The 23,473-nt window shown below is 63.9% G+C and overlaps 5 protein-coding genes across 5 annotated transcripts; 2 read left to right on the plus strand and 3 right to left on the minus strand.

The window, feature by feature from the left end:
- Nucleotides 1-1,557: 1,557 nt before the first annotated feature.
- MNEG_0681 (Major facilitator superfamily domain-containing protein 5) lies at nt 1,558-5,960 on the plus strand (the record flags this gene model as incomplete). Its single annotated transcript, XM_014050833.1, has 10 exons — nt 1,558-1,629; nt 1,849-1,926; nt 2,385-2,512; nt 2,809-2,990; nt 3,350-3,461; nt 3,934-4,076; nt 4,282-4,563; nt 5,017-5,086; nt 5,340-5,466; nt 5,775-5,960. 10 exons carry the CDS (start codon nt 1,558-1,560, stop codon nt 5,958-5,960), a joined length of 1,380 nt encoding a protein of 459 aa, XP_013906287.1.
- Nucleotides 5,961-7,257: 1,297 nt separating this feature from the next.
- On the minus strand, nt 7,258-9,404 carry MNEG_0682 (hypothetical protein; the record flags this gene model as incomplete). The annotated part of the gene is made up of 5 exons (XM_014050834.1): nt 7,258-7,374; nt 7,685-7,789; nt 8,074-8,271; nt 8,613-9,205; nt 9,380-9,404. 5 exons carry the CDS (start codon nt 9,402-9,404, stop codon nt 7,258-7,260), a joined length of 1,038 nt encoding a protein of 345 aa, XP_013906288.1.
- Nucleotides 9,405-10,782: 1,378 nt separating this feature from the next.
- On the plus strand, nt 10,783-11,607 carry MNEG_0683 (Transcription initiation factor TFIID subunit12; the record flags this gene model as incomplete). The annotated part of the gene is made up of 2 exons (XM_014050835.1): nt 10,783-10,944; nt 11,248-11,607. The coding sequence occupies 2 exons, from the start codon at nt 10,783-10,785 to the stop codon at nt 11,605-11,607; spliced, it is 522 nt and encodes a 173-aa protein (XP_013906289.1).
- Nucleotides 11,608-13,535: 1,928 nt separating this feature from the next.
- Nucleotides 13,536-14,856, minus strand: MNEG_0684 (initiation factor 2B related protein; the record flags this gene model as incomplete). The annotated part of the gene is made up of 2 exons (XM_014050836.1): nt 13,536-14,442; nt 14,723-14,856. The coding sequence occupies 2 exons, from the start codon at nt 14,854-14,856 to the stop codon at nt 13,536-13,538; spliced, it is 1,041 nt and encodes a 346-aa protein (XP_013906290.1).
- A 3,559-nt stretch (nt 14,857-18,415) lies between these two features.
- On the minus strand, nt 18,416-23,086 carry MNEG_0685 (putative serine/threonine-protein; the record flags this gene model as incomplete). Its single annotated transcript, XM_014050837.1, has 11 exons — nt 18,416-18,466; nt 18,601-18,703; nt 18,997-19,130; nt 19,645-19,783; nt 19,996-20,063; nt 20,260-20,415; nt 20,601-20,795; nt 20,965-21,285; nt 21,862-22,110; nt 22,270-22,745; nt 22,969-23,086. 11 exons carry the CDS (start codon nt 23,084-23,086, stop codon nt 18,416-18,418), a joined length of 2,010 nt encoding a protein of 669 aa, XP_013906291.1.
- Nucleotides 23,087-23,473: the final 387 nt, after the last annotated feature.

Here is a 23,473-nt window from a genome sequence, read left to right on the forward strand (position 1 = left end):
CGCCCCTCCCTCTGATTCCCACCACACCAACAAGCCCGTCCCCCAGACCGCCGCGGCGAGGCCCCATCCAAAGTGCGTGGCTGTAATACGCACGGCCCAAAAAGTTGTATGGTGCATTACGAAACAATGTTCCCATGCACTAAAGCAAAGCGCTTCAACAGACCCGCATGCAACACCCAATGCTGTGTGATCGAGCGAATAAGTGTCAGGATAATGTGCGCTGCAGGCACCTCGAGTGGTGTTGCACATCTTGCAAAGCAAAATTCGTATGAGCAGCTCTTACAGAGGGCAGAGCTTCCCAGGAACCTCTAAAGAACGCTAGCGAGCAGGGTGCCCCACATGAGTGCTTGACGGCAGGGCGGAAGACGACACACACTACTGCTGAAGCCTTGCAAGCAACTGAGTGCGCTCAAAACAGCATGTTCTTGGGCATCCTCTTGCCGTAAAACCTCTCGTAGTGCGCTGCGTTGCGCTGCTTAGCCTCGGCAACCGAGAGGGTGCCGTCTGCGACCCTGAGGGTAAAGGGGTGGTGGGAGGGGTGAGCTTGGGGCAGCATCGTGAGTGGACTGGCAGGTGCCACGGCGGTGCCCGTTGCGGGATGGCTGCACAGAGCGTGATGCTGCTGCAGCGTGTGTGGATGTGGGGGCCGGCTGGCCCGATGAGGAGGCTCCAGATGCTCAGCTGTTGCAGGCACCCGCAGAGCACGGAAGCTCAAGCTTTGATCGGCGTCAGATTTTTGAACATCTGCAAAACTACACCCCAACATGCGGTGTACCGCATCACCCATTGCAGCCCTGCACACCTGGCGCCCTTGTCCTCGCCCTCGCCCTCCACCCACTCCCCGCTACGAAAAACGAAGCGTCCAGATCCGACAGGCTCGCCCGGCGGCCGCGGCGTTGTCATGCGCAAAAAGCTGATGCGGGCTGCAAGCTCTTTGAGGTGGTGCAGCGCTTGCTCTGGGTCGCGCTCGCCGCTGCGCGCTCGGATTGTGGTGCGCGCCTCGGCCTCGGCCACTAAAGCCTTGTCCGCCGGTAGCCGGCGTATAAGGCGCAAAAGCTGCCTGTAGTGTGCTAGCACTCGCGCGCTGTGCTGCTCGATCATACGTGGGGACTGATCTGCACGATGATCGCCAATTTGTCATAGCAACATAGCGAGGGGATCATCTCTTTGGTGATTGTGGTGCAAGTACTAGTGGAAAAGTTACGGGCAGGGATACCCCACTCGCTTTGTGCACTCTGCTGCTTGCCGCACTTGTTCCTTCGGATCCCCGGTGAGACGGTGACGGCCGACTACGACTCCAAGGTAGTTGAGGTATACTTTGATCTCTTCGCTATCATATCACCTGACAAACAAGTTTGACTGTTGCTTCGAACCCGACACTCACCCGAGTGTGTCGGGCCAACCCCTGCTGTCAATAGGTTGCAACGCTTGTCATAAGAACCAGGGCGTCAACGTGTTTTTGAGTGAGATTGTAGCACATGAAAAGCTGCTGTTAGACTGCTTGACTCAGACGAGAGCCAAGCCCGTGCGGGGCAAGGCGTTCCGAAGGTCAGCAAAATGGAGGACGCCTTCTACTACATTGTATGGAGCATCATAGTCCTGCCTTTGACAGCCCTGTGTTGGAAGGAGGTGGGTTGGGTTGGGCTTCACGCGACAACGCACGCGCACACCGCCGCTCAGCGGATGGCTGTTGGCCTCACCGCGCTCTATCCCCACCCATGATCGCGCTCCCATCACGCCCTGCAACCTTGTGTTGCTGCGTCATGCGAGCTTGGGAGCGCCGGTTGCCGCAGCTGCTGCAGAGATCGCATTCACCTTGGCGTACTGCACGCACCCTGCCCGCCGCAGGGCATCGCCGCGATCTCAGACAACTCCCAGGCGTTCAAAGCCTTCAGGAACAACTACCTGGCAGTGTACAGCCTGCAGGTGGGCGTTACACACCCTCTCCTCCTTTGCACAGTGGCAGGCCGTGCCTGAAGTTACCACCGCCCCAGGCACACATGCCTGCTCACTGCGACACGGGAGGCATGTCACTGCACCCTCGCCCCCTCTTGACACTTTCGGCCGCCATTCCAACAACATCGGCACTCCTTTGCAGATGCGTGAGTGGCTGCGGTGTCACCAAACGGGCTGCGGCTTCGCACCTGCCATCGCAGCAGCATGAGCGGCAGCCGCGGGACCGACTCTTCGCGTCTGCACGCCGCCATGCAATCCTGCGCTGCATGCGGCAGCTGCCTGCTTGCATGCGTGTGCGCACATGCTCGCAACAGCAAGCGCCTGATACACCCCCCTACAAACCCCCCTCAATCCCATCCACAGTCCCCCCTGCACCCCCCACACCTCCATCACCACCACCCCCCACACCAGTCGGTGACTGGCTGCAGGGCCCATATGTGTACGCGCTGTATGAGCACTACGGCTACTCGCCCGCCCAGATCGGGCAGCTATTCATCGCCGGGTTTGGCTCCTCCATGGTGTTTGGGACGTTTGTCGGGGCCCTCGCCGACAAGCTGTGAGCGCCGCAGGGCGGCGATGGGGACCCCCCTCAGCAGCAGCAGCTTGGGCGTCAGTGCCGGCCACGATGCGCTGATAACCGATAACGCGGTTGCAGATGCGTACAACAAACGTGTGTACAACACACGTGCGTACAGCACACGTGCTGGTGTTCTAATGTTGCCATGCTTTGTCATGGTGTTGTGCAGCATGCAGATATGCATGTCATTCCAAGCCTGCTCGACCCTGACGCGCCCCGGCCCCCTCCGCGCCGCCTGCCGCCCCTCCGCGCCCCTCCGCGCCGGCCCCCCCCAGCGGCCGCAAGAACGCCGCGCTGGGCTACGTTGTGACGTACTCGCTGTCGTGCTGCACCAAGCACTCCCCCGACTACTGGGTGCTCATGGGGGGCCGCGTGCTGGGCGGCATCGCCACGTCGCTGCTGTACTCGGCCTTCGAGAGCTGGCTGGTCGCGGAGCACTTCAAGCGCGGATACTCGGGTGCGCGCGCGCGCGCGCGTGTGTGTGTGTGTTTGTGTGCATGCGTGTGTGCGCGTGCGTACGCGCGCAAGCACGTGTTTGTGTGTGTGTGTGTGTGTGTGTGTGTGTGTGTGTGTGTGTGTGTGTGGTGAATGCGCGCACGCGGGGGTAATAGCGGCGGCCGGGCAAGCGGATGTCCCTTTGCAGCCGGCGCAGCTGGGGTTGTTAGGGTGCGCTGCGTCGCAGCAGCGGGTTCCTCTGTCCCGCCGGCGGCAGCATGCAGAGTCAGCCATCTCCGCCTCCTCTTGGGGTGCAGGCCGGCTTACCGTTCACCATCCGACTCCGTCCTTTGCGCCCACCCCTCGACATGCAATGGCCAGAGCAAGCCCTGGGCCAGACGTTCTCGTATGCCGTGTTCCTGGGCAACGGGCTGATGGCCATTCTGGCTGGGTTCCTGGGGGACTACCTGGTGGAGAAGATGGGCCTGGGCAGGTGGGTGGAGCGCGCATACAGCTTGCGCGCACAGGTGCATGCCTGTGCATGTGTTCTCTTGTGAGTGCACATGTGAGTGTTTGTGTGTGGGTGGGTACGAGTGCTTTTGCGTGTGCATGTGTGTGTGTGCATGTGTGTATGTGTGTGTGTGTGCACGCGCTTGTGCATGTATGTGTGTCTCTGTGCGCACGCGTGTGCGTGTGCGCGCGCGTGTGTGTGTGCACGCGCTTGTGCATGTACGTGTGTCTGTGTGCGCGCGCGTCTGTATGTGTGTGCACAGTATGTTCACCTGTGTGTGTGTGTGTGTGTGTGTGTGTGTGTGTGCATGTGTTGTGTTTGAGTGTGTTTGCGCGCACTGCGTGCACGAGTGCGCACTTGCCAACACAAGCATGCACACATGCATGTGCTCGCTTGAGTACCTACAGCACTCACCACCCTGGCCGACCCCGTCCCCGCCCTTGCAACGGCCCAGGGTGGCGCCGTTTGACGCCGCCATCCTGTTCATGGTAGTGGGCGGCATCCTCATCGCAATCACATGGCCTGAGAACTACGGCGACACCAGCTCACACGACTTGTCACAACAATTCACCAAGGCGTGGGACGCCATCACCAAGGGTGCGCAGGGCGCGTCCAGTGGCCATCAGTGGCGCGCACGCTCACACGCACGCAGGCACGAACGCAACCCGCCCGACCCACGTGCCCCAGCCCATGTCGCCCGCGCCAGCCCCGCCGTCCCGCTCGCCATCCTCCCCTGCTGTCCGGCACCCCAAACCTCCCCCTCCCTCTTCCTCCTTGACCCCGCCCCCCTCATCTCATGCAGACCCGTGCATCGCCCTGCTGGGCGCCATCCAGGCCATGTTCGAGGCCGCCATGTACTCCTTCGTCTTCCTCTGGACGATGGCCATGTCGCCCAACAAGGAGGCCATCAAGCACGGCCTCATATTCGTCAACTTCATGACGGCGTCCATGATGGGCAGCTTCCTGGCGGGTGTCCTCATGAAGAGGGCGCGGCCGGAGTATTACATGAAGTATGTTTTCGGGGCGGCCACGGCGGCGCTGCTGGTGCCGATGGTTATGGCGCTGGACACATCCAAGAACCCAGGTGGGCGGGGCCGCCGGCTGGGGCGGAGCGGCCGCTGGCGGGGCTTTTGGGGTGATGTGGGCTGCGACGATGGGGCTGCCGCCGTGGCCTACAGGGCCACGGACTGCGATGGCGCCGCCGTGGGTGCGGCCAATTGACGGCACCAAGGGGGGAGATGGAGGCGGCCCAGCCTCTGTGGGGCAGGGCCATGGCGCTGCCGGCGTGTGCCCTTGGCCGCCGGTATGCGCATTCCCCCCACGTCACGCCTTCCGCACTTTCGGCTCGCGCTGCCTTGACCAATGGCTGCAAGTAGCCCACCATATATATATTTACCCACCATATATATATATATATATGGTGTATATATATATATATGTATATATATATGTATATATGTATATATATATACCCAGCAAGTCGGGCCAATCGGCAACTTGCCATTCCCTACCCGGGTCGTCTGGCTGCGCCTCACAGAGCTGAAGGGGAAGCCCATCACGCACTCCGGCAAGATCCAGCTCATCGCCTTCTGCGTGTTTGAGACCTGGTGAGCCTGCAGCCGGCCCCGCCCCACCGCTCTCCAGTGCGCCCTGACCCCTCAACCGCGGGCCACTCCCCTTGACCCATTCGGCCGCGGCGCAGGGCGACTCCTTGCACCGGCGGCGCCCCGCGCCCGCAGCACTGCGAGTCTGCAGCACAACGCATGCCCTCGATCCACTCATCTTCAACCCAACCCCGGCCCATGGGTCTCATCGATTAAGAGCCCGCTCAAACCCTGTGCTCGCCCCCTCCGCCCCCAGCGTTGGGGTGTTCTGGCCGTCCATGATGAAAATGCGGTCAGACTACGTTCCTGAGGAGCTGAGGGCCACCATCATCAACATATTTAGGGTGCCCCTTAACCTGTTCGTGTGCGTCGTGCTCGGCAACGTGAGCCGGAGTCGGGGGCGGCTTGGGGGCCGGCCGGCCGCCGCGCCGCGGCGCGGGCGATGGGAGCGAGCGGGGCATCAGGGCTGTGCCTGCTCGCGAAGGGTGTCGTCTTGGACCCGTCTGCGGTTGGTGCCAGCGCTGACGAACACACCCCGCACCCCTACAGAGCAGGCGTGGGATGCTGTGGGGTGACTGGTCAACGGGCAGCGGCGCCTCGTCCTGGCTGCCCGTCGGCAGCTCGCAACCCATCCACCATCTGTCCCCCCTTCCCTTCCCCGCCCCGCCCCCCTTCGCCCTCGACGCCGCAGGTCGAGGCGTTCCCCCTGGCCGGCATGTTTGGCCTGTGCGTGGCGTTCATGGTGGTGTCTATGGTCAGCCAGACGCAGCTGGACAAGTTCTCGCAGGCGCGGCCCGTGTACCACAAGGTTTCAGAGGCGGCAGACGCTGAGGAGTCTGGGCACGTAGGCAAGGGCGCCACCGTGGCCGACTCTTGAGGGGCCGCGTAAAATCAAGGGGCATTTCGTCCCAAGAGGACGCGCGCGGAGGGCGCCTGCGACGCGCGGGCCCTTGCGACACGCGCACGGCGGCCGGCTGGTGGCAGCGTCGCAGCCGGGGGCGCACCAGGGCCTGACGCCGCAGCCACGCCGCCCCAGGGGACAGCGGTGGCGCTGTGCGTCGGCCGCTGGTGTGTTTGGTGGGGATACGACCGCAAGGCGATGTTGGAAGGGTGAACCCTGCGCCCGCCCGGCAGCAGGCGCCGAAGTTGCGCCTGGACCAGGCCCCGTTATGTTTGCATTGTAAGTAAGCCTAGACTGACATCATTGTGCGATCTGGGTCATTCATCGATTGTGGTGAAAGGTCTAGAGGTTGTCCCAACGTTTCCAGCAGCTGCATCACAGCAACACACAGCTTTCAAGGTTGTGGTGTTACACGCCAGTGCCGCCAAATGCCACAGGACGGGCCGCAGCCGCATCAGAAAATGGATGTGCATACACGCTGAGCAATGCTTGCTACCATGCTTGAAGCTTGAAGCGGGCCGGGCATGAGGGGGTTGTGCACGCGCCCCGCCAGCACGCCGAGCGGGGCGGCTGAGGTGGCCAACGACCAGATGCTCGCGGGCGGTCAATGCAGCAGACGCAGGGCATTGCTGCGCGCGTGCGGTCAGACAGATCCAGTCCCCTTCGTGTTTAAGTGAGGTTTTGAGCGCAACTGGACGTCCGATCGCCTGCCTATGAGATGTGACAAACGAGGAATCAGAGCCGCACGCACAAAACCCACATTGCAGCGCTGTGTTGGGCGACAGCTGCACCCGCGCCACGCGCAAGCCACGCGCCCCTATTGCCGGCCTGCGGCAGCAGCGCGGCGCCGCTCACCCAGCGCGCCCGCAGCGGGCAGCGCGAGGGACACGCCCGCTCGCCACTTCTAACACCGTTTGTGCTTTCAACGCAGTTTTTCAAGGGCCATTATCGTCGGGCCCCAGCTTGGGCCCCGGCACAGACGGCTGGGGCAGGCGCATGGGGGGGGGGGGTGAGGGGCAGGTCTGCAGGTCTCCCGGAAGGCCTGCGTGCCCATTGTGTCCCATGAATCCCAAGACCCCATCCAAGAAAATGGAGTCTGAAAAGAGATCGATCCAATCAAGAGAAAGAAGAAGGCCAGGCGACACATGTGAGGGTGCACAACCCTGGCAATCCAAAGGCGGCAAGCAGGTCGCCGATGCGTGCTCGCGCTCGCGCTCGCGCGCGGCGCCGCGGCGGCGTCATGGGCCGACGATTGTGGCGATGCGTGCTGTCGCTAAAAGAGGCCCTTGGCCTTCTTGACGGTGATGCGCTTCCAGTTGGGCATGGCCCTGAACTCGTCTTTCTCCATGCCAAAGATCTTCGTGAACTCCTCGTTGGAGAGATACTCCTCCTGGACAGGGAGTGTGTGTGTATGTGTGAGTGTGTGTACGACTGTGTGTGGGTGATTCGTGAGGGTGTGTGATATGTGTGTGCGTGCGAGTGACTGTGTGGTGTGTGTGTGGGGGGGGATCAAACGTGCTGGTGGCAAGCATGCGTTCTCCCAACACAGAACCGCCCAGTGACAAGATCTTTAGCCCCCAACACCTCCCCTCCCCGTCGCACGCAGACCTCGCAAGCAACCCCGCTGCCAAACACCCCCCTCCCTCGCCCCGGCCCGCCGCTGTGCCCCTTCCGTTTCTGGCCCCCAGGCGTCGCCGCACCTTGCGCGACACGTCCAGACCGTCCTCCAGCCGCAGCTCCTTGAGCTCCTCATACGGCACCACGTCCACGCCGGGCCTCAGCTTGAACTCGCCGGCCTGCAGCACCTGCGCAACGCGGCGGGCGCGGCGGCCGCCGCCGAGGTGTGAGGCCACGGGCGCAGCAGCGCGCGAGCCGCTTGCGCGGCCTTGCCTGTCACGCCATGCGCACCGCTGCAGCAACCTCCGTCCGACCCCGCATGGTGCCGCCCTGCAACGGCAGCAGCCTTTCGCCAACATCCACGCCTGGGTTCTGGCTTGCCACGCTTGCAGTGTACAGCCTAGAGCCCCACCCACCCTCTTCCCCCTCCTTTGCCCTGGCCCGCGCCTTGGCCACCACGGCCCCCGCCCACCAGCGCCACGTTGGCGGTGTTGACCAGGTCGTGCTGAGTCAGCGCGACGCCGCTCGCCGCCCTCGACGCGCTCACGCCCCCGTCGCCGCGATCCGCGCCCGCGGCGGCGCCGTTGACGCCGCCGTTGCCGCCGCCCGCCTCAAAGTGCTCAGTCAGCTCTTTCGCCATCTCGGTCACCCTCACCGGGGACGAGCGCACCTGGGGTTGTTGCAGGCCGGGCGCCATGGGTGCAGCGCAGGGACATGAGATGCCATGCCACAGATCATTGGATGGGGATGCGACCGCATTGATGAGATTTTAAGAGTTCAAAGAGTGATCGCATGGGATCGCAAACACGCCGTTTAGAGGACCGGGGCTGGGGACGCCGGGCATGGCGCCACCGAAGGCAGCGGCGGGCCGCGTACCCAAGACTGCGGGTTATCCATTCGGACCTGCTGCAGTGGCACGCCCCTGCCAGCAGATCTGCAGCGTTGGCTGCAGGTGCGGGGGACAGAGGGTACCAGGTGAGCTGCCCCCACGCGCCGGCTCAGCGCTCCCACCTCATCAGCAGTGTCGCACGCCCGCACGACCTCCGCCGTCGGGTTGGTAGGCACCACACCCTTGCCTGCACCGCGGGTGCCCGCGACAGTGCGGGCGCCGGAGTTTGACCTGATGATCTCTGTTGCCTCTGCCAGCTCTGCGGTCTCTGCGGTCTCTGCCGGCTCGGTGGGCTCACTGTGCTGCTGCTGCTGCTGCTGCACCTCCTCCTGTGCCTCCTGCTGCTCCTGCTGCTGCTCCTGCTGCTCGTCTTGCTGCTGCTCCTGCTGCTTTTCTTGCGCCTGCTCAACTTGCTGCTGAAGCTCTTGCTGCTGCTCCTCCTCCTGCTTTTGCTGCTGCTGTCCCTGCGGGCCCTCCTCCTCTACTTTGACCTCTTCGGCCGCGGCAGGAGAGGGCTCCGCAGGGCTGGGATCTGCAGAGAGGTCTGTGAGGCCCGCATCAGCAGCAACAACCAGTGCAGCCGTCACGCCGCCTGCCGATGATCGCTTGCCCCCACGAGACTTGCGAGAGCCCCCCTCCGAGACGGGGGCCGCTTTGGTGCTGCTCTCTTGGGCAGGCGCGGCGCCGCCGTTGGCAGACGCCTCCTTCAGCTCCACTGCGGCACGCGGGAAAGGGCGTGATGGAGGTCGTAACGGGTAGTTAGGGATCCACGAGTCTTTTCGAGCGCGGTGAAGCATGCATTGAGGCGAAAGCGAACAGGGATCCAGGACAAACGGTAGGGAGCTTGTTTGTGGGCTGCCAGGGCCTTGTGAAGATGAAGATCACACACCATTAGCGTCAACCTCTGTGGCCATGGTGAAGGGGAGGCCCCGAGCGGGGGTGGGGCGCGGTGGGGTGGGTTTCTTCCGGTGTGGCTGGCGTGTACCACAACGTTACTGCAGGTTGAAATTATGTGCGATAGCAATTTTAGAGCTACTGGAGGCCCTGCGCGACCTGTACCGTTTGCAAGGCAGCCTGAGCAGCAATCAATGACTTGAATTACACACCAAAACGCCACGTGACCCAGCGCAAATCAATAACCGCTACAGGAGTTTGAATCATACATGACTTCCGTAGGTCTCCACGAGCTGCTACTGCTGTGCTGATCTCGTCGCAGTGCTGTCTAGAGAGCACGTTGAAGGCCACAAGGCTGCTACTAGCTTGGGAAAAATTCTCTTACTCTGCTGTGCGTGATCAAGAGGGCGGTGCTTGTCCCCTGCTCAACACCTGGATAGCTTGCGGCGCATGCCGCTTGCGCGATGGGGCACAACCAGCCTCCCCCGGGAAGCCAGGACTACCAGGTAGGCGTCCCTTGTGTGATCAAGGATCCTGTGGGGCATATCTATGCATACTAGCGGGGCACGGCATTGGTGTGTTGTTGGGCACCATGTTCATCTGCATCAGCCTGCAGCTGCTTTCCGTTGTGCGCCGGCCGCTGACCACTGTGGCCTATCACGTTCCCACCACATGCTTTTTGCGCAGCGGTACCTGGCCAACGCGCAGCAGCAGCAGCTGCAGCAGCAACAGCAGCAGCAGCAGCAGCAGCAGCAGCAGCAACAGCAACAGCAGCATGTACAGCTGCAGCAAATGCACCCTGGCATGGCAGCGCTCTTGCAGGCTGGTGCCCTACAGCAGCCGGTGCAGATGTATGCACAGCAGCCAACGCAGCAGAAGCCTCAGCAACATTCGCAGCAACAGGTGGCAGCGGTGAAGCGCAAGCCAGATGGGCCTCCCGAAGGGACAGGCCAGTTTGACCCAAAACGGCAGCTGCAACAACAGCAGCCACCCCAGCAGCGGCCCTCACCCGCGCCTCCTGGCCCGCCAATCCCTCAGCAGCTGCAGCAGCAGCAACAGCAGCAGCCGCCGTCGCAGCCGCAGCTGCAACAGCAGCAGCGCCAGATGCCGCCGCCAGGGCTGCAGGCTCAGCAGCAAGCGCTGCAGCAGCAGCTGCAGCAGCAAGCGGCAGCCCGCCTCGCGGCGCAGCAGCAGGGGGCAGCAGTGCAGGTGGTGCAGCGCCCGCCACAGGCTGGGGCGCAGGCTGTTCTCGGTAACAATCCGGTCCTCCTGACGATGCGGCCGCCGCCCCTCGCGCCTGGGCCGGCTGCCGCGGGGAGCCAGGTGCCTGCAGGGGTCATCAGCAGCCCTGGAGCGGCGCCGGGGCCGGGCAGCGACGTGTTCAACGCACCGATCCTGATGGCAGAGCAGGTCGTGACGGCGCGGCTGCCGCCGGCGCGGAGGCTCGTGCCGGACGGGCGCGGCGGCATGGCGTCGGCCGCGGCGCCGGCGGACGAGCAGGGCAAAATTCTGCCGCGCAGCCAGCTGGACCGGCTGATGCGCATGCACGGCCTCGACCAGGTCAGTCTTTTTGGGGGGGGATTCAGACGGGAGCTGGGTCTGTAAGTGGGACACGAGCGTGCAAGCGTGCTGGCCCAAGGCTCTGTGCTGCCATGGGCAACCCTTAGCCTTTGTGCTGTCTGACAGTCTGTGCCTTCCAGCCCGCCGGTCCGGCGTCCACGCGACCTCTCAACCGCCAACATGGAGCATGCCCCGCCTCCTCAGCCTCTGCCCCCGTGCAAAGCCCTTTCCCCACCCCTCCTCAGCAACCTGCCTGCAGCGATACGCCCCCCACCGCTCCCACCTCTCGCCCCTTCCCCCCAGACGTTCCGCCTGGCCCCAGACGTCCAGTCAGAGCTTTCCCGCCTGGCCGAGGACTTTGTGGCCGACCTGGTGGAGCGTGGCTGCCAGCTGGCGGTGATGCGCAAGGCCACCACCCTGCGCGCCTCTGATTTGGCGCCGTACCTGGAGCGCACCCACCACATCCGCGTGCCTGGGTTCAGCGGCGAGCTGCGGCCGTACCGCAGGCCAAATGCGAGCGAGGTGCACCGCGAGCGGGCGGCGGCGGTAAGGCACAGCGCGAGCGCGGCAGGGGCCGCGGCTGGGGCCGGCGGCGGCGGTGGTGGCGGCGGTGGTGGCGGTGGGGTCGGTCCGGGGGCGCCAAAGGGCCGGGGCGGAGGATGACACAGCCACAGTCACGGGGCAAGCGAGAGGCCGCGTCGCTCCACCCTGTGTTGTCTGTCAGTTTGCATCCTCTCGCTTGTGAAGGGCAGCCTGTGGCGTCAACGCACAGTGCCACACCCTGGTGCCGGCTGCCTACCACAGCTACTCTCTAGCGAGTGCCTAATGGCGTTGCCTGGTAAATCGCTTTCGATGCTGGATTGTTGCTGCTGTTGCTGCTGCTGCTCCTGTTAACGCTGCTGACACTGCTGCTACCGCTGCATCTGCTGGTGCAGCAGTTGGAGCATCTGCAGTTGCCAACATGCTGAACAACAACCCTGACAGCCGGCTCGACTGCGGTGGCTAGCTCAGCTGCAAAGGGGGCCAACAAAGAGGTTGGTCGCTTTTACAACTCCAAAGCCCCCACAGCAGGCAAATCCTCCTCCGCTGCACCTACGGCGTGCCGCGCTTCCCGTGCGGCCACCCCTAAAGCTGCGCAGCACAGCTGCAGCCTAGATGCCCAGCTTGGTGCGGCGCCAGTGGCGACGCTTGGCGTTGTAACGGATCTTGTTGTCTGCGAGGGCGCGCAGGGGCGGACAGTACAGAGATGCAAGCGTCACGGCGTCATCCCTGACAAACAGCTGATTCTTGCTTGGGGCTGTACATTGTTCTGTGCATCCCCGTGGTAGAGGCTAGCTCAGCATGAGCAGCACCCGGGGCAGTGCAACTGCTGCTGAACAACCACGAGCACCCCGTTTCATGCGCGTCGCATGCTGGCCTGCAAATGCTGCTGGGCTGGCTGTTATCTGCTGCAACAGCAATGCCAGATCCTTTTGGCAGGCTGTGCTGCAAACGCTCACCCGTCCTGAAACGGATCCAGTGGGGGATGGGCCGGTTCTGCGCGGGAAAGGCGGCGGCAACGCGGCTTGGGCGCAGCGTGCTACTGACCAGAAGCTGCCTGCAGCAGGGGCGCGAGATGTACATGTAGCACACGAAGAGGGGCAAGAAGCGTTCGCATGGCCACCATGCACAGCCAGCAGCGCCAACACCTGGAAGAGCAGACTGCCGCGGGTGCCGCCTGCTGCTGCACCCAACATGGCACAAAGTGGCTCTTGTGGGGGCTTCAGCTGCCCCGAAAATATCTCCACGTATCACACCTGCTTGGCCTTCTTGCCGAGCACGCGCTTGATGCGCAGGCTCTTGTGAGACGGCATGTTTGCGGCCGCGCGATCCTCTGATGGGGCCTTATACCTTCCCACTGGCAATATTTCCCCTGAAAAAGGCCATTGTAAACGCCTGCACCGCCCTTATGCCACCGGGATGCCCACAGTCGCTCTCTACAGTACCTAGCGGGCGAAAGTGGCCGCATGAGCGCCCTCAATACATAAACACGAGGAGGAGCTTCTGTAAGGTTTTTTGATCATGCCTTACTCCTCCACAAAGTGATCTCGATCGGCCTTGAAGACTTGATTTGCAGAGGTCTTCCTGCGGACGTATGCGCGGTTCAACGGAATTTGAATGTTTGTGTGGCACGGCTGCGACAGGCTCGCCCGTTGCAGGGCTGCCGCCATCTGCCTGTGCAGTGGGCAATGGACTGGTTTTTGGACTGAGCTCATCGAAGGAACTCAAATGTCACGTAGATGCCCGGTTGGGTATTGCAGTTGCAGAGAAACAGTCTCCTGCGCATGTTGTAGCTAAATGACTTTGTCAGTCTTGTCATGGGGAGAACATGTGCACCACTGGGTGCTTGCATACACAAGCGTTGCTTTACATGCCGACAAAGCAACTCTGCAGGCTGCATTTGGGCGCACCCCCAACACGTCAGTGTGTCTCAACTGCTGACCCATCCAAGCTGTGCGGCCACGCAGGCACACCACCTGCACTGACATCTCGTGCTGGCACAGCTGCGAGTGCGCATGCACCCTGCAAGCAGCAGGCCCCCATGCAGAGCCTCACGCCACCCCAAGCCCGCCGCTCTTGACGTCTGGCCGCGGCGGGTGCTCAAGCGTTGCCAGGTCAAAAGCACGCAGGTACTGCCGCCGCCGCGACGCCACCGCCGCGCGGATGTCATCTTCCGCCACAACCCCCTGATCGGTCACGACGCCGCCCGTCAACAGGGGCAGCGGCACGGCCTCAAAGTACACATTGCGCACCTCGATGCCGCCGCCGGCGCCGGCCCCCTTGCCGCCGCCTGTCACGCCGCCGCCGACCGCAGCCGCCGCCCTCAGCTGCGCCGGCCACCCTTGCGTGACCTCATCCTCCCCCTTCTCCTCATGTTCCTCCGCCCCGCCCTGATTCCTGCCGCCGGCAACTCCTGTGCTGCCGACAACACCGCCGCCGCTGCTGGCAATGCTGCCGCCGCCGCCGCCGCCGCCGCTGCCCAGTCCCAGGCCAACCAGCTGCTCAACAGGTCCCCCGATGCTGATCTTCCCGCTGTCGCAGCAGGCGTAGACCGGGATCCCCTCCTCCCTCGCCGCAAGCGCGATCAGCCTCGACCCGACCTTGTTAACGGCGCCCGCCTCGGACAGCGCGTCGGCGCCGAGCAGCACCAGGTCGACGGACCCGAGGAACGCGGCCGCCTGCGCGTCGGTGATGACGGTGACGTCGCGCGCCCCGGCGGCCGCCAGCGCGCGCGCGAGCGCGACGCCTTCGCACAGCGGCCGCGACTCGCAGCAGACCACGGCGCCGAGGCGCCCGTCCGCAGCGGCCGCGGCGAGCGCCACGAGGACGGTTGAGGAGTACGAGGTTGTCATCACGCGCGCGCCAGGTGGGATGAGCGCGGCGGCGCGCTCCTTGAGCTGCGCACGCTGCGCTTTCAGGCGCGCTGCCTCGGCGCGCACCGCCTCCAGAAGGGCGACCCTGGCGGAGGCCAGGAGCGGGGTGGAATGAGTTGAGGAGTGCGGATGAGGCGCAGGCATTGCAAACAGAGCGGAAACGGCGAGGTGCATGTGGCTTCAGGGCGGCAGGCAAGGCTGGCGCCGACTCAGCGCCACACGCGCCTCGGCAAGTGGCAGCCGCTCGCCACTCTGGGCCTCAGCAAATCCGCCGTTCAGCTCGCGCCTGCTCCCCCCTCTTCAAACGCCCTTCCCCCCCAACCCCCCGCCAAAACGTCCACTCACGGCCGCCCACTCCCACGCACCTGACAGCCGTGGGGCTTGGGGCAAAGGGGTCGGCGCGCGCCCTCAGCTCAGAGTCCAGTGCCGCCATGACCCCCGCAGCCGCGTTGGCGATGGCCGCCATTGACGGCCGCGCGCAGGCTATGTGCCAGGCCATGTTGCGGTACGCCTCGCAGACGGCCTTGGTGATGGTGGGTGGGGGGGTGGTTGCGCAGCGGACGGGCGGCCGCGGCGTCGCCAGGGTCGCTGCTGGTGCGGGCGCAGCACCGAGGCAGCCAGGCGAGTTGGCAGGTGCGCATGTCGTTCTAGGGCACAGGTGTGCCCGAGGCTCATGAACGCACTGGCAGGCGGCGCTCGCTGACGTGCCATGTGCGGTCGAGCGTTAATGGTGTGTGAAGCTGGATGGCGCCAGCCGCTACCACAGGCGCGAGCAGGTGGTGTCACACCCTACCTGCCAGCAGGGCTGCTGTGCGTCCAGCTGGGCGCGCTGCTCCGCGCTGCCGTCCAGCTCGTACGCCGCGACCGCCCCAAAAGCCTTTAGAGGCGGCGCGATACGCGCAGGCGTGTGAGAGCGTATAAAACTGCGTGCCCACGCGATCCCACTGGCCTTATCACCTTTGATGTGTCGAAAGACAAGCAAAGCATCAAGACAATCCATTTTCATCGGACAGCCCTCACACAGCAACCCCTTGCATTTTTGAAAGCAACCTGTGTGTCACGGTGTCACACCCGCCATCAGACTGCCCGATCCCGTCCCCAACCTGCACTGTGTAGTCGGCCAGCTCGGCAGCCCCATGCGCCCTGTCAGACGCCAGGTACTCCACGTGCGCCGCCATGTAGCGCGGCAGCACCAGCCGCCGCAGCGTCTCCGGCAGCAGTGGCACGTGAGGCAAGGCGGCCAACTCACTTTGAAACGAGGGGGTTGAGGCAGGGGATTGGGGCCATTGCCAATATTGGGGGTCAGGCATGGGGGGCTGTCGCCAGTACAATCTGGTTTGCAAGCGAGAGGCTTGCAAGGCGAGTGGCGGCTGACTTCACTGAGGGGAATCCATACAAGGAGTGTTTGTGCGCAGGGAAGGATCCACCTCGTTACAGAGCACTGGCTTCTGACCCTGGAAGCGTGGTTGTGCCCTATCCCTGTGAGTGCAGCTGCGCCACGCACCTGTCGGCGCCTTGCTGTCAACCCTGGACCCACCTGGGCAGCACCCAGCGCGCCTCTGAGTTTTCCCAGTTGAGCGCCACCGGGGGATCACCCCTCGCCGCCTCGCCCATCTCCCCCTCTCGGGCAGCCTCAAGCACCGCCTCTTCCACTGCTGACGTCACTTCTGCACCCGCTCCGCTGCCGCTGCCTCCGCCGCCGCCACCTTCACTGCCGGCCCCGCAGCTGCCCTCCTGCTTTCGAGTGCGAAAGAGAAATGGGTGCACCAGGAAGTGCCGTGTGCCGTCGCGAACCGGCAGCGGGCGGCCGCAGGCCGCGAGCCGTAGGAGGCGGCGGGGGATGGCAACCTCCTCCTCGACCTGATACGTGCGGGTGGGGTTGACCGCGGCGGGCCAGGTGGTGTTGCTTGCAGTCAGGGCAGTGACGCATTCTTGAGGTTGGTGACGGCGTGGGTGTGGGGTTCGGGTTCGGTGGAGAGGCGGCGGTCGTGCGAGCTGCTCAAGTGTGGCAACCCAGCGAGCTCTTTGCACGTTGACCTTATTGCTTGTTGCCGACTGGGTTTGCACCTCATTGGGGAATTCAGGGATTTTGATGGCCCTCCTGAGCATCTGGCAGGCAGCTGCCATCCTTACCTCTTCGTGTGCGCGATCCAGCAGCGACGTGTCGGCCGGCTCGACGCCGCCGCTGACGCCGCCCCACATGCCCTGGTATGTGCTGACCTGCCGGAAAGGATGTTTAGGGTTGCAAAGGGGCGCATCGAGAGCAAAGACAAGGCGATTGCAGGCAGGGGTGTGAGCAGCGGCATCTTGGCGCTGGCGGCGGCCAGCGTTGGGGGGCCCAGTGCTCTGAGCGCGCTGCAATTCGCATGCGGCGCTCGGGCGATGCTCTCCAGGACAGCACGCCCTGGCACGCCTTGCCTTGTCGCTGCGCTTGACCACGAGCACCCGCCCGTCCCGCCGCTGCACAAAGGCCGTCACCACCGGCCGCCATCCCTCCCTGACTGCCGCTGTCGCCGCGACTGATCCGGGGGTTGCGGTGCCAGCTGCAGCGGCCGCTGGGGGTGCCCCACCAGCGGCGGCCGCATGGCTCATCAGATGTGCGTTCCTATACGCATGGCAGTAGGGTGGGGCTAGCGTGGGTGAGTAATAAACCTTCACGACAAGGCACGAGGTTCTTTAGGCGGACGGTGCCATCGCTCACAAGTCAGCAGCGTCACTGCGCACCGCGCAGGCGTTGCTGCGGGCGGGACGTACCTGCACCGGAGTTGTCGGTGCACTACAACTCGTTGTGTACGAATACTTAGTGCGTGAGCTTTCTCAAACATGAGAGGACGTGAAGCAGTGCACGGGCTCCCCGAAACCGAGTGATCTGAGCCTTTTTTGTGACGTGTGTACGTGTAATTCTTTGAGCTGCATGCAACATTAAGAGCTGATTGCATGCGCAATGATATGTAATGATTCACAATCCATTGCAATCAGTGAGGCCTGAATGGACAACAGCAGTTGTGACAGGTGTTGTACTGTTGAACTGTGAACATGAGAACATTGCAACGTGCCATGGGTTTGCGCTGTGCACCACACGAAGCTGCCTGAAGTCAAGCTGCCTGAATGGGGTGCAGAGCTGCTGGGATTAATGGAGGGGCGCGGATGCTCCTGAACCGCAGCAAGTACGAAGTTCACAAATTTCACTCATGGTACTCGTCCGACTGCATCTGACACATCCTGCCGAGGGTCCCGCACACAGCAAACCAAAATTACACAGATAATTATTTGAATCCAATTGCAGGATTGCATGACGGAAAACTCTGCAGGTTGAGCCTGCCTGTTGGTCTGTGGGGAGGCGCGTCAACACCTGACCCTCACGCGCCCAGTGAGGTGGTGGGCCGGAGGGAGGTGGGGAGGGAGACGGATGGTCGTTGCAAAGACAGGCTTGACCTTGCCTGCGGTTGTTTATTGATCAGTTGGATTCAGCAAGGAATTTTCGACAGGGTCTTTGCTGTCCTCACCGGCACTATGAAAAAAAACCTGTCTAAAACGACAGCCGTGGGCGTCAAGAGATGTCCTCTGCGGTCAAGCGTGCTGCGCGCCGCGTGCAGATATTGCGACGCCCAGAGAAACAGAGTCAGACCCCCATTGAGGGCGGCGCTGGGTGCGACGAAGGCCAGGGAAGCTGGCTGGCCACCGGCACGTCTTCTTGAACTGCCGCTTGCATCTCGGCCGTCGCCTGCCGCGTGTCTCTTTCGGGGACGCCGCCGACACCGCTGCCGCCTGTCGCGCCACCTGCATGCGACGCGCCCGGCTGTCTTGTGCCCCTGCCGAGCACTACCGCTGCGCCGCCCTCCCCCAAATCGGCGCCGCGATGCCCAGCCTCCCCTGCTGCTGCGGCTTTGCGGGCCGGCTCCGCGCTCGGCAGCCGCCCCGCCTGCGCTTCTGTGCCCTGCAGCGGCTGCCGAGGGTCGCCGCCGGCGCCGGCGCCTTCTAGCACTGCGAGAATTCTGCTGAGCCATGGAACCACCTTCCAAAGGGGGGGTGGGGGCAGCGCAGCGAGAGGCGGGGGCTCAGCCTGCGGAGCAGGATCTGCCCGGATGCAGCAGCAACGCGCCCAGGACCTGTCCGCCAGAGCAAAAGTGCAAGGCCTGCGATCAGTTGGTTGCAAGCGCCCCGCAGTGCGAGCCCCGAAGGACCCCCGCTGCGGCTTGCTGCCCTGCCGTGCAGGCGATGCTAGTGCACTGCAGGCGCCCACCTCGTCAAAGGCGGGGCGCTGCTCAGGGATGGCGGCCCAGCAGGCCCGGGTGAGGCTGGCAAGGGCTGGTGGCGTGTGGGGCGGGATCTCCGGCCGCAGGCCCCTGCGGCGCGAGGCGAGGGCGAAAAGCAAGGTGAAGAGCCAGGTCAAAGTCGAGGGCGAGTGTGAGGCCGTGGGGCGAAGGATAGAGGCGGTGGACCAACCACAGCGCTCTGCCCGCTCTGTCTGGTTGCCATGTGGCCTGGCTTGCCACGTGGCAGATTGATGGGGCGCCAGGCACGCCCAACGTCAGCACCGCCTGGCGCCGCGGGGCCGCAGCCCCTGCTCCTGTGGCGGCCCTGGGCACTCCCACGCCGCAAGCAGCGGCTCATCACACCAACACTTTGTTGGCCCCACCTGTTCACGACTGCCATGGCGGCCTGCACCCCGTTCATGCCCTCGTAGGGCACGGTCCGTGCGCAGCACTCCCACACCACCACACCAAAGCTGTACACGTCAGCCTTGGAGCTGTACCGCTGGTTGGCCAGCACCTGGGCAGGAGAGTGAGTGATGGACAACGTGGAAGGCGTATGTGCGCTTGTGAGCACGCGTGCACCAGGGTGTTTGTGTATGTGTCCACACAGTAGCGTGTGGCATGTGTGAGCGTGTATGTGTGTGTGTGCCCGGGTGTTATGTATGTGGACAGTAGCGCAGGAGACGGAGCGTGGAACGAAAGAGCGGGGGGGGGGGATCAAGAAAGTAAGCGTGCGCGCGCGTGTGTGTGCGTGTGTGTGTGTGTGCGCGTGTGTGCATATGTGTGTGTGCATGTGTGTGTGTGTGTGTGTGCGTGTGCGTGTGTGCGAGCATGTGTGCGAGCACATCCCCCAGCAAATGCACGGTCAAACATGGAGTGTGCTGCTGACATCGCGCGGTGTCAGAACACACCAGCAAAGGCGCGTCAGTCAGAAGAGTCAATGTCATCAACATCACCAACAGCCGCTTGTCGCATCCCAGCTCAGCCCGTTCCTGCGCAACAACGCATCGGAAAAGGCTCCCGCAACACACCTCTGGCGCCATCCACTGGAACGTCCCCAGGCCGCCTGTCATGGTGGCCAGGCCGCCGGCCTGCAGCCGAGACAGCCCAAAGTCTGCCACCCGCACCGACAGCTGCTCAGTCAGGAGAAGGTTGGCACTTTTGAGGTCCCTGCGGGGTTCAGGGGCGATTTGCGGTTTCACAGGACCAGGTGATCAGATTTTGGTGTTGAGAGATAGCGTGGACCAGGAGATGGGGAGGCAAGGTGCCAGCATGTGCAGTGCATGCCGCGGGTGACAGAGCAGCAGGGTGAGCTGCAACAGGGCCTGCTCGCGCCAGGGCAGACAGCAACACAGGGAAGCGCGCTCTAATCGCTTGGCCACCTGTGCAGAACGGAGTGGCGATGCAGATGGGCCATGCCCATGGCGGCCTCCCGCAGAACCTGCACCACCTGGTGGGCGTCGGGAGTCGGAAGCTTGAGGGCTGATGCAAGGAGATGGGCCTCACCAGGGAGAGGCACCATAGTGAGCAATGCAATCACAGCGCCTGGACTCCAAGGAGCCAACAACAGCAGGTTTGTTGAAGCGTGCCAGTTACCGAGCTGGAGCAGGGCGCCATGCAGGCGCTAGCTGCCCGCACCGGCGCACCTGGACCCAGCTGAGCTGCGCTGTCGGGCAGTGCAGAAGGCCGTACAGGCTGCCGCCTGCGCAGAGCTCCGTCACCAGCGCCAGCGGCGGCACCGTGCACACCGCGACCAGCTTGAGCACGTTAGGGTGGTCAGGAAGGGACAGCATGGTTGATACCTGGGGGAGGTGGAGGGTGCGCGGGCAGGCGCATGTTATTGAGGACAGCGCCAAGCAGGAAGACGCCGCAAATGGGTCGCTGTGCTGCTGGCGCGGGGCCAGCAACGTCCGATTGACAAGGGGAGTGCATTGATGGCACCGCCGGTTTGTTACGGCTTGATGCGCCTGGAAGTGGTCGCCCTCACCTCGCGCCTGAACTCAAGCAGCAGCCGCGGCGTCACCTGCGCCTCGGGTAGCTGCTGCTGCTGCTGCTGCTGCTGCTCATCCTGCTGCTGTGGCGGCTGCTGATTGCCTAGTACGGCACTCGGCGCGGTGTGCTGCTGGCTAGACAGGACTTTGATGGCAACAGGCTGACTGCCGCGGCAATGACCAAAATACACCTGAGGCCACCGGGGAGGAGATGGTGCATGTTCACTAACTTGGGGCAACTCGACGCATGGGACGTGTTGCTACGTGCATGGGCCTTAATCTTGCCTAGGTGCTGAAGACTGCAGATGCGGTTCCCCCTCACCACCATCCCACCATCCGCATCACCCCGCACACGCTCACCTTGCCGAAACCGCCCTCGCCAATGGATGGCCCCAGCTTTAGATCTGCGAATGGGACCTCCTTGTCCCCTGCAAGGTCGCCAAGCATACCCCCAGGTGGTGCCTGACGCAGCTGCGGCTGCGGCTGCTGCTGCTGCTGCTGCTGCCGCGGCCGCTGCTGCTGCTGCTCTGCCTGCTCGCCAAGCTGCCGCACGGGCTGCTTCAGGGTCGACGTGCCCGCTCCAAGCGGCGCCATGTGCACTGGTATGGCATCGGCCCCTGCATGCTTTGTGTGGCCGTGTGGCGGCCGTTGCAGTGCAGCGCTCAGGCTGCCGCCCGCCAGCTGCGGGACGCGAGGGGGCGTCCCTGGCAGCACGGGCTCGGTGGCAACTAATGCCAGCGGCTGACCCCACTGCGGCGGTGTTCGTGTGCGGGCACTGTTCAACAAGGCCGCGTCCCCCATGACATTTCCCCCGATCGCTGCCGCCGCTGCTGCTGCTGCTGCTGCCCCATCCTGGCCCACTTGCTGCTGTTGTGGCTGCGCAGGCACATACGCTGCTACGTCCACCAGTGGCTGAGCGGCCTGAACTGCGTCGCCCTCGCCAGTGGATGCGTGCACCTGCTGCTGCTGCTGCTGCTGCTGCTGTTGCTGCTGCTGCTGCTGCTGTTGTTGCGTGCATGCCGCCTGAGCCTCACGCAGCGCCGTTGCCAAGGGCGCATGTCCCTCCAGCACAAAGGCCCCATACGACTGTGCTTGCATGGGCACCGCCGATGCGGCTTTCGCGCGTGACGCGTGCTCGGTGTGGGGAGGCCCGTTTGCACCACTATCCAGGATCGAGGCCTGCCGAACTGGGCAGGCCGGCTGCTGCCACTGTGCCTGTGCGTGCGCGTGCAGCATAAGCTCTGCAGGCGCGCCCACTTGCTCAGTCTGATGCTGTTGCTGCTGCTGTGGTGGCCGCTGCTTCTGCCGCTGCTGCTGCTGCTGCTGCCGCTGCTGCTGCTGCTGCTGCTGCTGCTGCTGCTGCTGCTGCTGCTGCTGCTGCTGCCGCTCCTGCTTCTGTGGTTGCCGCTGTTGCTGCGGCTGCTGCTGCTGCTGCTGCTGCTGCTGCTGCTGTACCAGCTGCTGCTCCTGCTGCTGCTCTGCCAGTGATTGCAGCGCCGCCGTTGCCTGGGAGGGCCATGACGCATGCCCCGTATGTGAGATGCCATCCGCACAAACGGGACTTTGGGAGGTGCAAAGGGCGGCTGCGTGCCTCTCCGCCTGCTCAGGCTGCGCTGTGCCAATCGACGCCTGCCGCGCGAGGGGGCACGACCCAGCGGTAGCCACCGTCACCATGACACCGGACGTTCCGGGGCCGGCAACACCGGGAGGCGACTGCACACGCTGCCGGGGGTCATCCTGGCTCGGTACACCCTGCCGCAGCGGTGCTGCCGTCTTGGATTGCTGCTGCGCCTGCTGCTGCTCCTCAAAGGGCAGCAGGGGCTGCCGCTCGGCGCCCAGGCCTGCGCCGCCGCCGCCACCCGCGACCTGCCACCAGTTGAGCCCCGCGCGCAGCTGCCCGGGGTCCGACGCGCCGCGCAGCGGCGGCGCCGGTGCCGCAGGAGTGAGCGTGCCCGAGACGGGCAGCGGCGCGCCGCCGCCGGTTGAGCGCCAGGACGCGCGCAGCGCTGCGATGCGCGACTTGGACTTTGCCAGCGCCTGGATGGGGACGCCGACTCCCTGGGCGCCGTGGGAGAGCTCCTCCAGCAGGGAGGGCAGCAGCGCCCAGGACGGGGCAAGTGTTGCTGCGGGGCGCGTCGAGTCTGCGAAGCGCGCAAGCGACGCGGGCGAGTTGGGACCCTGGCGCAGGGCGTTCCGCCAACATGCCATGAATGGCGTCCAGCTCATATACACTATCTAGCTCACTTTTAATGTGTGTTTATTGCCGCTAGGCTGCCTGACGTTAAGGTTGGCTACCGGCAGTTCGTGCTGCAGCAGGCGGCATCAGCAGGACAGCAGGGACGGCATGGCGATCGAGGCGCTCACCTGCCCGCTGCGTGCCCGTCTCCAGGTCGCCTTCTTCCTTCTTGTCTCCTCCTTGCGGACAGAGCACCGACACTTCGGAACATTTGTCCCACGAGCTCTCCAAGCAGTTTAGCAGCATCGCTGCCACGCCTGCCCTCCGGTCTGCAGGCTAAGCGCCACTACAAGTGATTAGACATATGTATACGTTGCTCATTGCCTCGAAACACGCCCAGATCAGGAAGACCCGCGGCCCGAGGTTTATGCCAGTGTTGTTACAGCTAGAAAGACGGAGGGGAAGCAAGTGCCACAGACAAGTCAGCTGCAGATGGCAGCAGCAGGCAGCGCACTGCCATTGGGTGCGACAGGCCAAGTGGTCAAGGTTCATCAGACTGTGACTCGGTGCAAAAGCGCCATGCAGTCAGTGCATGCAGTGCAGTGCGCACAGGCTACAGTATGGTTTCAGCGCAGCCAGTATCATAATGTGTTGGCCAGCACACAGATACACAAAATGCAAACAACAAAACAC

This window comes from Monoraphidium neglectum (genome assembly GCF_000611645.1).
Source record: "Monoraphidium neglectum strain SAG 48.87 unplaced genomic scaffold scaffold00058, whole genome shotgun sequence".
In the NCBI taxonomy this organism is placed as follows: Eukaryota; Viridiplantae; Chlorophyta; class Chlorophyceae; order Sphaeropleales; family Selenastraceae; genus Monoraphidium; species Monoraphidium neglectum.